Here is a 12,577-nt window from a genome sequence, read left to right as displayed (position 1 = left end):
ACAGTAAGTTGCATTTTCTTTCTGGTTTGGAACAGGTCATCAGTGAAACAACCCACAAATGAAACATAGCAATGGAGAAAGACATTTAGAACAATGTTATTGTTGTCATGCTCTGTCTTTCATTTTACTGTATTCATCATATTACATGATAATGCTGATGATATTGTATATGTTTCTTTCTTGTGAACAACTCTCCTGACTATTTTCTTCTGTTAGAGTAATATTTGCTTAAAATCATCTCCATCTCCAATATTTACGCATGTTTAACAAGTCTCTGATCATGCAACTGTTTAGAAAAGAATGAACGTTTTTTTTCAGATGTTAGGTCGGGAATGTATAAAATTTCAAAGGAGAGCATACTGGCTTTAGCATTGTTGTCAGAGAAGAAAGTATTTCAACGTAGCATTTTTCCTTAATATGTGATGACATATCATGGTCATTTTATGATTTAATACAGCAAATATATCATGTATTTCTCTTTTTTTTTTTTTAAGTGTGACATCCCTCAATAAGAGGAAGGTTAACTAGTTTGTTGCAACTTTATTTGTCACCTGAACACAGGCTACTGTGGGCCGCAGCCAACGCCAAAAAAACCCAGAATTCCCTGTGAACTCTATACTAACCGCTCGCTAGCCAACTACAGGTGTATTATCTCATGCGGCTCACTCTCATAGGTAGCTGACCCGCAGACAGGCTTCACAGCATCTCAACTGACTTTCACTCAACATTACTAATTTGGCTGGACTAATGTCTCTGAACAGTGACACTCTTAACATTTAAACATTTCATTAACAATTAAACACGCTCCGTTAGGTTTCGGGCTGACTGCCACAGCCATGGTAGGTAATACTGTAAGTGTTGAGACAATGACTAACATAACATCGACAATAAGAAAAGTATAGAATAGCGGTAGCCTTATCCTTGTAACATTGCAACTACAGTTAAAATTATTGAACTTATTTTTATCTGTTTTAGAGAAGACAGCAGAATTATTATTTTTTTTTGCCATTTGGTTTAAAAGTTGTTTAAAAATACACATAGAGAATGACACTGATTGGAACAAAACGTGTAGCTAAAGGAACAGCTAAGACAGATAGCTTCTGAATAACAGACAGGACACTGTTCTATGTACTGCTGTGCTCCTAACATTGTCCATTTGTCTCAAAATAGAAAGCCCTTGCCAAGCATTTTTGGCCCTCTCTCTTGCTCTTCCTCTTTCTCTCTCTGTCTTTCCTCTTCCCCTCTTTGTCATTCCCTCACGCTCTCCTCTGCAGCCTCTTTCTAACTAATTCTTTTCATTTTCCTCTTTAAATTATTACTTTCATTTCCTCTCAGTTTTTATTCTTATTCTGCTTTTCTATATTTTGCGCTCTCTGTTATGTTCTCCTCTTTCTTATCCCTCATCACTTCATGTTGGTGTAAATGAGAATTATAGAGATATTCAACACTTCAGCGTGATAAATGCTGTTCAGTGAGTGCACTCAACTCCAGCCAATGTTGCACTGTTATGCAAACTAGCATGAGAGCTGTGAGGGAGAACTGAGAGAAAATGTTTAGTGAGAGAGAAATGGAGAGAGTGATCCAGGGACACAGAGAACAATATACAGGAGGAGTGAGATGTCAAGAGAGAAACACATATAAAATAAAAAAAACGTTGTAAGTTGTTTTCATCTGTATTACGGTTTGAATTTCAGGCCTATAGCATGAACCGTTTGCATATGGGTGGATCGGTGAGTGCTTGTGGATATTAGGGATGTAGTGATATCTTGTCAATGCTAATACATACCTAACAACAGCAGTATCTGAATATTTCAAATTCAGATTGTTTTAGCACCAGTGTGTGTGTGTGTGTGTGTGTGTGTGTGTGTGTGTGTGTGTGTGTGTGTGTGTGTGTGTGTGTGTGTGTGTGTGTGTGTGTGTGCGTTTGTGTGTGTGTGTGTGTGTTATGGTTTGTTTATAGCAGCTAAAGTACACTGAGTTGCCAGTTTATTAGGTTAACTTATCTTAAACTAATTCAGTCTAATGTTAACAGTCTTGCAATCATGAAGGTTATAATGTTAAATTTTCCACTTCACGCCAACGAGGATAATACGGTGGCCCTGAAGTGCAAATCACGACAGCAAATAGGAAAACACTTCAACAAATCATATAACACAACGGCAAATAGGAAAACAAAATGGCAAATAGGGAAACAAAATGGCAAATAGGAAAACACAACAGCAAATTCTATTCAATTCAATTCAATTCAATTTTATTTATAGTATCAAATCATAACAAGAGTTATCTCGAGAAACTTTACAGATAGAGTAGGTCTAGACCACACTCTATAAATTCCAAAACCCTAACAATTACAGTAATTCCCTCAAGAGCAAGCATTAGCAGTGGCTATTGCGACAGTGACAAGGAAAAACTCCCTTTTAGGAAGAAACCTCGGCAGACCCAGACTCTTGGTAGGCGGTGTCTGACGGGGCCGGTTGGGGGTGTGATGAACAGTAGCAAATAATAGTCACATTAAAGATAATGGAACAGTGACTTTGAAGGTCATCGTGGAAGTTCATGTCATAGCAGGGCACATCGTGTCATACTGAGTAGTGCAGTCTCCTATACCGGATCCTGACTACTGTGCGTATGAACATCACAGCAGGGCGTTGCGGGATGTAACGTGGCGCTGCAGAGCATGGGTGGATGCGGCGGACGCAGCAGGACGCAGCAGGACGCAGCAGGACGCAGCAGGACGCAGCAGGACGCGGCCGGGAATTTGCAGAGAATCGCAGAGCTATGCTCTTTCCCGGCCAGAAGAAACATAAGGACTCCGGGGAGTAAACTCCCCAGAGCTAGGTTAGTAACAAGCATTTCTGGGACAGGATGCATACAAAAGGAAACAAGTGAAAACAGAGATGAGAGCGCAGCTCAGTCTGTCATAGGAAGGAAGGAACTTCCCCAGCAGTCTAGAATTATAATAGCATAACTAAGAGAGGCAGGTTAAAGAGAGGTGCCTGGTCGGGCTAGAACTCTCCCCAACCGGATCGGGCTGTACTGGCCTGCCTCCAGATAGGAAAACATTTCAACAAATCACAAAACACAACGGCATTAACTTCTACCAGAAAAGATTATTAACTATCTAGCAGAGGACGGACCCTCCTGATTGGACAGACACACTGTCTTTTAACAGGAAGGAGAGGTGAAAAAACACGGAAAAGCGCCTTACTGTCTATGCTTTTAACAGACGGACTAGCCGTTTCTCATTTCAAAACACTGGACGAAATGGATGTGGAACTGTGAACAGTTTTTTTGTTAAGATGAAGAAGGTGAATCAGCGTCTGCTTGCAGGAGGAGAATATTCTGTCAGGAACTTTGCCTACAACGTGCGAAGGTAGGTAACGTTACTGACACTGATAGGCTTTAATGTAAGCAACAGTCGTTTTCTCTTATTTATCCTGTCAATAAATTAAAAGCTCGTGGGAGTTAATGTTTGTAGTAGTCATAACACTTACTGATAAGGAGAATTTCATTAATTAATCGTAATTACATTAAGCTTACAGTAGCTAACCATTTACATTAGCTTGTAGTTTACTGCATGATTGTAACATTAGCTCATTGTCCAGTAGCTTCTAGCTTTCAGAAAAATGCGTTGCAAAATATGATCAGCAACTACAAGGTAAACGCTACCAGCTAATGAGCTACCACAGGCAGTATGATATGCAGTAAACTGCAAGTGAGAAAGGGTAAATAGTACTGTAAACACACAAGCTACAAGGCTACAACCAACATATGAAAAGTCAAACAACAATTGTAAACACCCACTAACACAGTAAAGGTAGGTGTAAGTGTGTTAAATGGTCAACAGTTGTCAGTTAAGACCATGATGAAGAAACTACACAGTTACATGAAGTACCTTTATGTTACAGTATGCTTAAATATACTTGTGATACAATTTTAATGTTACCAGGACAGGTTGGATAACTACTGTCCTAACCCAAAGCTTTCTCCTTCTGTCTGCAGATAACTACTGGCCTAACCTAAAGGTTGGATAACTACTGGACTAACCTAAAGCTTTCTCCTTCTGTGTGTAGTCTTGAAGCAACACCATCATTGGCAGCTGAGTCTGATTGCCGCTTCATGTTGAATATACTTGTGTACAGTATATAGTAATGTTTGAATAAATGTTATAATAAAGATACACATTTCGTTAATGTCTATTTAGAGCTTGTATAACGAGTTATTAAAACAGGTAGCATCTGAGCATCATAATTTGATGGAAAAATAAAAATTGAAAAACTTTTAGTTTATATTATATACACACCCAAAAACTTAAAGACACAGACAAACCAGTTAATTTAATGCATTTATTTTTTGAATGGCAATCTCTAATATAGCAAATAATCTATTCAACATCTCTCTTTGGCCTCTGTCTCCCTGCTTTTCTTTTGCTTTCCCTCTCCTCCTCAGCTCTCCCTTCTGGTGGTGCTAGTGCAGCCTCCGTTTGTTCCACTGATTAGCTTACAATGCTTGTATTCAGGGCACAGGGAAAGTAAAAATAAATCGCTATTTTGTACCACTAAAAAGGCTCAAAATACTAACAAACTTCAACTGTAGCATAATGAGGGTCCCTAAATGTTAACCAAAGCATTGAGAACTTTGTAAGTGTACAGACAGTTTATTGAACGAAGAGCTGCGGGAGCTCCGTGAAAGGGCTACGAGAGAGAGAGAGAGAGAGAGAGAGAGAGCTACCGGCAGTAGTAGCTAGTAGCTAAGTACAGCCCTGTTTATCAGAGAGGGGAAATCTTCAGACTGTACAAAACACTGCGTCTCTTGGGTGTTGCAACGCAACAGGTCCCACTTCGTGCAACACAGACATTCCTGTTCGGTGGCCATAGCTTCACAATGTCCGCAGGTACACCACCAGTTTCCGAAAGATACGAGGCTGTGTTGTGGCATTGACTACCGGTAGCTCTGGCTCTGCGTAGCCCTTTCACGCAGGCTCTACAAGCCGCTTTTCGTTCAATAAACTATTCTGTTCACTTAAAAGTTCTCAATCTTAAAAAAAACAATGCTTGGTCAGACCAGTTTGATTTTTTGATATTTTGAGCTTATTAGTGGTACAAAATAGTAACCATTTACTTTCCCTGCCTGCCCAATATAGCACACTGCGCTACAACTGATAAACACAAACATTTCTAAATCTCTGCTAATGTTACGCATATACAGTAACGTCTTATAAAAAGAGATGAAAATGCCACCGGACATTAGCTAAACTTTACGAACACAAATGGCATAAAAGACAGCAACCCAGCTAGCTAACAGCCTAATGTTAAATGATAGGTTCAGTTAGCTCGGGGTGTATCTACCTAATTATAATAGCAATTTGTACCAGCTTTAAAGCGTTAAGCTTTACATTGATGTAACACATTACTGGTGATAACAAATATACGGCAAACACTAAATATACTTACATTTAAATGATAATTGTGCCATCAGTGATGCTGCTCCAACTCCTGCTTAGGTCCGCCATTGTTTTCTTACAACAATGGCATTTTCGCTATGAGCAGCATCCACAGCACAAAGACGCGTGCATAGGATTGTGGGTGATTTGGGAGCGCGCAAGACAGACAGTGCGTCTGTCCAATCAGGAGGGTCCGTCCTTTCCTAGATAGGCCCTACCTTTTCCGGTAGAAGTTAATGCCGTTGTGTTTTATGATTTGTTGAAGTGTTTTCCTATTTGCGGTTTTGTTTTCCTATTTGCCGTTGTGTTTTCCTACTTGCCATTTTGTTTTATGATTTGCTGTTGCATTTTTTTATTTGCTGTTGTGATTTGCACTTCAGGGCCACCGTAGAATAGGCTAAATAACAATAACACCTTTCTGTATAATGCATACACTTGAGCAACACCACAAACTACATCCTCCAAAATGATCATAATGTTGAATCAACACCTCTCTACATATTATAATCTTCATGAATGTTGGATTAATTGCAGGACTGTTGTTTTTGACTGGTTTAGTTTTAGCTAGATGTACCTAATACACAACTGAATGTATATGAAACAACATTGACTCTATAACAACTCCATCTCTATCTCCATCGCTGTATTCTTCTAACAGCTTGGCCAGAAGCTACAATGTGATTGGTCGTCTGCGCCATTTGCTCATTGGCTCACTGGCTCACTCAGGGGCCATGTGCTGTGGATGCTGACTCATAGCGAAAAGGAGGGGAAGAGTGTTTGATTGTTACTGTGTCTGTGTTTTGAGACTAAGAAATAAAGAGGAGAGTGGGCGCAGGATGCAGATTTGTTTGTGTGTCTGTGAGCGGTTGTCTGTTGTAGACAGACAGACAAGTGCATGGCCATCTGTAAGCAGTATAGCTGAAAAATAGGTCACACTAGTCCACCTACCAGCCCTTTCTCTCTCGTTTTCTGTCTCACATTCTTTAATTCTCCTCCTGTTCTGACAAGGTTCTGCCATCTAATCTCTCTCTCTCTCTCTCTCTCTCTCTCTCTCTCTCTCTCTCGCTCTCCATTGTCTTTCTTTCTGTCTTTCTGTCTGCATGTGCTCTTTCTACCTCACTACCCCCATTGCCTGTTGTTGCCATGACTACCTCGAAGTGTGCTGGCATGCACACAGTGGCGTTTGATACCTAGGTGATGAGATGCCCAAGTAGATCATTAGAAATCTACTGGGTTCCACTGGCCTGTGTGTGTGTGTGTGTGTGTGTGTGTGTGTGTGTGTGTGTGTGTGTGTGTGTGTGTGTGTGTGTGTGTGTGTGTGTGTGTGTGTGTGTGTGTGTGTGTGTGTGTTTGATGACTTGTTCCCAAATGGAGGAAATCAATAGTTGATTGAGTGGCCATGAACTGGTATGGTCAAATTGGATTGATGGCCAGATAGCTTTCACTCTGCCTCCAGCCATTTAAAGATTCATACTTCAGCCAGATTATAATAAGAGCACCATGTTGCTCCCCTACATCTGTTACGAAGAGAAGATGGAGGCAGTTATTTATTTGATTAATTTTCTTCTCACACTCTTGATATTTTAAGATTTTCATCAAATCTGCTGCCTGCCACAGGATATCAGATTAGATAATAACAGCTATACTAATATGGAAGTTTTGCTACAGTACATTGCAATTTATTTCCATTCAGCGGATCAATGCGCACACAGCAGTTCTGGTTCAAAACAACATGGCCTTTGTGCTGCTGCAGGATAGGTGGCACATAAATGAATGGGATCAGATCAGCAGGGAGATCTTTAATTTATGAACCAGGTATGTTACAAGTTAGCCATTTTAGATGCCAGGTGCCAATGTGTTTCCTCTTAGTCTTACAGATCTTCAAAGCCAGACATGACATCAGTCACAGTGAGATCAGACTAGGACTGCATATAACAAGCAGAATCAGGGAATGGGACATGAGCTGAAAATACAAGGAATTTTAACTAATGATCCTACTGAAATTTCTTCCACATTTAACAAATACTTTATTGATTCAGTGCAGAGTTTGACACATATTTCATGCCAAGTACATGTGAGTTGTCAAGGAATGTACATGACACACAATTTAAACTGTTTGTCCTTTAAAACCCCTGCTGGTTTTGTTGTTGTTCTAATCCCTCTCCCCTTCTACCTATTTTTTTTTTTCTTCTCTGTGATCTTTTCCCACCACCTACTTTCTCCATTTCTCTCTTAGCTAAGGATCGGTATCCACACAGGTTCGGTGCTGGCAGGTGTTGTTGGGGTCAAAATGCCACGCTATTGCCTGTTTGGGAACAATGTGACACTGGCCAGCAAGTTTGAATCGGGGAGCCATCCTAGGTGTATCAATGTTAGCCCCACAACTTACCAGTAAGTAATACCGCACATACACAAACATAAACATGATCTTGTTTTTAGCCGTGTTGCCACGACAATACTTGTTTTTCAATGGTACTTCAAGAAAGCTCCTCTCTCCTTCTCAACAGGTTGCTGAAAGATGACCGCTCTTTCTCATTTGTCCCTCGCTCACGACTGGAGCTCCCAGAGAATTTTCCTAAAGAGATCACAGGGACGTGTTACTTCCTGGAGGCGGGGACATCTCACAGCCATGCCTCATTGACCAGCTCTCGCTCTGCTCCCCCGGCCTCTATGAGGAAAGTCTCCTACAGCATTGGGACCATGTTTCTAAGAGAAACAAGTTTGTAGGTCCTATACAAAGACTATCCAGATATCCATTATGTGAGGGGCTGGATTTGAACCCGTGGAACAAGAGGGAAACAGATCATACAGATCTTTGGATATGCAAATGCATTCTGTGAAAACTTGGATTCAGACCTGTGGGATGGCCTATATGAATGAAACTTAAAAAAATGCTCTCATTATAGGTGTAAAAGAACAACATGCCCTCAATTACCCTAAGCAAGGAAGACATGGTTCAAAAGACTTGAAAAACTGCAACTGTGCGAGTCTCACATGGACCCTTCCCCAAGGAAGTGTACTGATGGGGTCAATTAGCAGAGAAACCTTAATATAAAACGTAGTGATCTAGCTGGATTCCTCAGCTCTATACCTGGTTTCTAGTTCTCTCCAGTGGTCTTCTCTCCCAAATGTTACCCTGACGTGGGGTTAGAGGCAACAATGCTTGGAGAAAACCTGGAGAAAGACCAGCAATTCAAAGCAATTGAATTGCGCTAACAGAACAAATCCACATTCCGTTGCAAAAGTGGATGCAAAGGAATTACGTTGTATGAACTTTTAGAAGATAGCAACATTGTCGTAAATGTTTGCTGTGCATCATGGCGTCTTGTAGACCACGACTGCAGAAATATACAACTCCCCTTCCAACTGTCCCCTACTCATGTCAGGCTTAACCAAACATACTTCTAACAGCTGATGCTCGTTACATCCATCAGACAACCTAGGACCAGTTGGTCGGTGCGGACACAAGCAAGGAGATACAGTAGGTTTGAAAAGGGGTGAATAAAGGAAAAATGCCAAAAACGCTAGTACTTTAGCCTTTTCTGCTTCTAACCCACAGTAAACTATAACCAAGGACAATCCAGCCATTATATTGCAGGTAATATGTTTAGGACTGAAAATTATTCCCAGCTCAGTGCCTTTTTGCTGCTCAAATCAGGACAAATACAAGATGGGTTCATTTTAAATATTTGAAAAGACGAAAACACAAGGGGCACTTAATTTATCTTGTGTTTCTACTTGTTTTAAAACATTTTTATGACATGTCTGTCATTAGCTACACTAGAGAGTGACATATTTGAATGAGGAAATGAGACGTGCCAAAGTTTATTAGCAGAATTTGGACCCATGGTGTTGCAAGTCATGACAGGCGCCTTATCCCACCGAACCACCAGAAGTCCCGACTAGTCGTGTCTTTCATTTTGAGACGGTCATGAGTGGCAGGCAAGATCAATCAATCGCTTCTCAAATAGTTCAAATATGTTAAATTCTATTCATCTGTTTTTTTGTCCAGATCAATCAATAATACACACAATATAGTACTAATAATATAGTACTTTACTAACTTGTACACATAGTCACAGTATGCATGCTTGACACAGTTCACATTTACATACATAATATTTTGTAATTGCATTGTTTTGTTACCATGTGGATATACAATTATACACTAGCCCCATGCAAAAGTAACTCCCAGGATTCAAATTCAACTTACTCAGTGGAAATCTCAGGCCGTCCAAACACTTCAGCGTAGCTCAGTAACCCAGACATGGGAAAATAAAGAGAATCTTCATAAACTGTCATCATAAAGTGGGAGATGAAGTTGAAATGACTTGGATAGTCTTTGAATATATTTCAAACCTTGACAAATTTGGACAATAACTTAATGTAACTCATGTTACATTGCTGCCATTTCTCTTTTTGGTTGTCAACATCACATAGATCTGTCACCAGTGAAGTACAAATCATACATCAAGTTTATATCAGTTTAAATAGCTGGCTGTTGGCCCAGAGAGAAAAAAACAACTTTTTGTAGGAGGCGAAATATTATTATTTGTTATGTTTATAATTAAATGAAGTACACAGAGATTTGTCAGCATCGCATTCTAATTTGAATTTATTATATTAGTGATGATAAAGAAAAGTTCTGAAATAATCTAGGTTGTTTAGATTTGAATAAGTGGTACTCCCTGCGCGTGCTTACCTTCTAGGTGTAAAGAAGGTTTTTTCCTCAATTGTACAATGTGGCTTGAGTTAATAACTAAACTAAGAATACATTTTAGACAATGGAAAACTCCAGCACAGGTTTTAATTCACTTTTCACTGGAAAGGAAATAGCATGTTGCAATTTTACATCTTGCCAAATGACATAGTGGTTGCTGAATCTCTAAAAGATCAAATAAAATGTGCCAATTAAATCCTGAGACACCACCAAACACAGGCTAATCTTGCTAAAATAAAGGATTCAGTTCCTGCTGTCTGCTGTGTACGTGGAGTTGTGAAAGGGCAGGCCGAGCACATTTTGACAACACTTTGTCAACTCGCTGGCCTTAGGTGGGGAATGAACAGGAACATATGCTGGCTATAATATGTAAAACACAGCATTTAAGAAAACATCAGAAGGGTAATTTACTTGGGACAAAAAAACTAATGCCCATCTGGCCAAAACTTTCACCCACTAAAGGGCATTGTGCCCTCAAAAATGACATTAACTCTATAACAAAGCAATGTGCTATACATTAAAAAAGGATGGGAGGTGGGGGAAATGGATAAGTCAAAAAGATTTCCTTTTGACCTGCCAGTGTTTGGATCAGAGTTTACAAGTGCTTGAAAACGTTGGTAATAGGTCATTATTGTCATAAATAATAAAAAAATAAAAAATAATAACGACTGACATCAGAGGCCTGAAATCAGTATTATCAGAACGCTTGAAACGCCTACCCATTTACAGCATGTTCTGTAAAGGTCCTGATACATTTTGGCAATGAAAATAGAAATATATTAACAAAAAATAACTATTACAAAAAAAATTTTTATTAAAATAGGCTACTAGGCATTATATAATAAATAATGAACAAGACAACAATACCACCTATAGATAAATCTAATCAATCAAAGACTTGAGAACATAGTTTTTAGCATACAAATATCAGGAATTGTAACACGATAAAAACATGTGTATTAACTCAGAATTAGGTGCCATTGTTTAGTGGGTCAAGTGGCAAGTCAAAATGTAAATTATTATTATTTGTTTTTTCTAAACCTGTTAGAAAGCAGCATAATGTTGTTTACATTTTGTTGCTTTGTGGTAACAAAGCCAAAACACTTCCTGAGACCAAAAGGTCTTCTTTACAATTCATGTTTTCTGTGAGAACCAGAGTCTTACAGTACCTGGGACATACATCCTATATATGTACACATCAGTGGTTCAAAGGATTTGCCCTTTTCTCTTTATAGTAATGTTGACATGCCTGCCTAACAAAAGTCCAATAAGTTCAATATAATTGCCAAATAAACAGTAGCAATGTGATGTTACTCTTGGAAGAATATGTATGGCAACACAGCCTCATAGGGTACAATATCCACAGTAAGAATACACTCCAGTCCAGGAACCAAGTAGATATAATTAGATACATATAATTTGATGAGGAAGTGTCAATTAATGATGGTCAATTATGACTACAGTACAATGCTAATGATGATAGACATGGTTGTTAGTTTATAGCTGACTAGCTGCTATTGCAATCCCAGAGTACTGTGTTGGACCCTACATAAAAGTATGCAGGTGCAAGATGTTAAAGCCACAATGGGGAAAGATCTGTGCATGGACACTACTATCACATTATATCCAGTGATAAAAAAAACCAACTGAATTTCCTTAGAGTCCTTGTAAGGTTAGTGTATTTGACAGTTGTGTCATTGAGCCTGGGGTAATTTTTCCCAAGGACAGGCTTTCACATATAGAGACGCATAAGCACTCTCTCTACAATGCCTACATGCATTAATGTTTACTTAATAAATATATTGTAGCACAAATGTAGTGCAGGTGTCATTTACATTTAACTTCAGCAGCGCCTGAATTCTACATCTAGGTTAAATTAAGGACATTACACTAGCGTTACACCCACGCAACTTATGTCTAACGCTCATGTCTCCAAGTCTGTAAATTTCTCAGCATAATATTAAAGGTTTGGTCCGACCTTACATGTCTTGCTGTTGTGATGCCGAGGGGCTGCAGGCACTGGTTCTCCACAGTGTTGTCACTAACGGACCATTATACTGCAGTGCATACTGTAGGTCACTAACTCATACACAGGCATACATCACAGTTACAGTTTTAATTCAACTGAGCTGTACTGCACAAGCTTTGTCTAACAATGAACATGAATAAATGTCATGAGTCTGAGGTAAATGTGGGATGGTCAAGTCAAAGTCAAATACATCCATAACTCCAGCAACTGTTGTGTGTCTGCTTGCCTGTGTATGTCAAACAATATAAGAACATATTGAGTTTGCAAATGTACAAACATAATAATTTGTTAATAAAGGTATTTTGTACCTGTAACAAATCTGTACAATTTAGATCTATTTAATATATAAAACTGAAAAATGGAAATTGTAATAAAATTATATAGC

General features: G+C 39.2%; 1 protein-coding gene across 1 annotated transcript in view; it reads left to right on the top strand.

The window, feature by feature from the left end:
* Nucleotides 1-10,944, top strand: part of gucy1a2 (guanylate cyclase 1, soluble, alpha 2) — a 48,146-nt gene extending 37,202 nt beyond the window's left edge. The window contains exons 8-9 of the mRNA XM_039781709.1: nt 7,680-7,834; nt 7,951-10,944. Coding sequence (XP_039637643.1) covers nt 7,680-7,834; nt 7,951-8,170 — 375 coding nt within the window. The 3' untranslated portion in view covers nt 8,171-10,944. The remainder of the gene's footprint in view (nt 1-7,679; nt 7,835-7,950) is intronic.
* Nucleotides 10,945-12,577: the final 1,633 nt, after the last annotated feature.

Source organism: Perca fluviatilis, chromosome 2, assembly GCF_010015445.1.
Source record: "Perca fluviatilis chromosome 2, GENO_Pfluv_1.0, whole genome shotgun sequence".
Taxonomy (NCBI): domain Eukaryota; kingdom Metazoa; phylum Chordata; class Actinopteri; order Perciformes; family Percidae; genus Perca; species Perca fluviatilis.
Note: the sequence above shows the minus strand (reverse complement) of the source record. Positions and strands in the feature narration are given on the sequence as shown.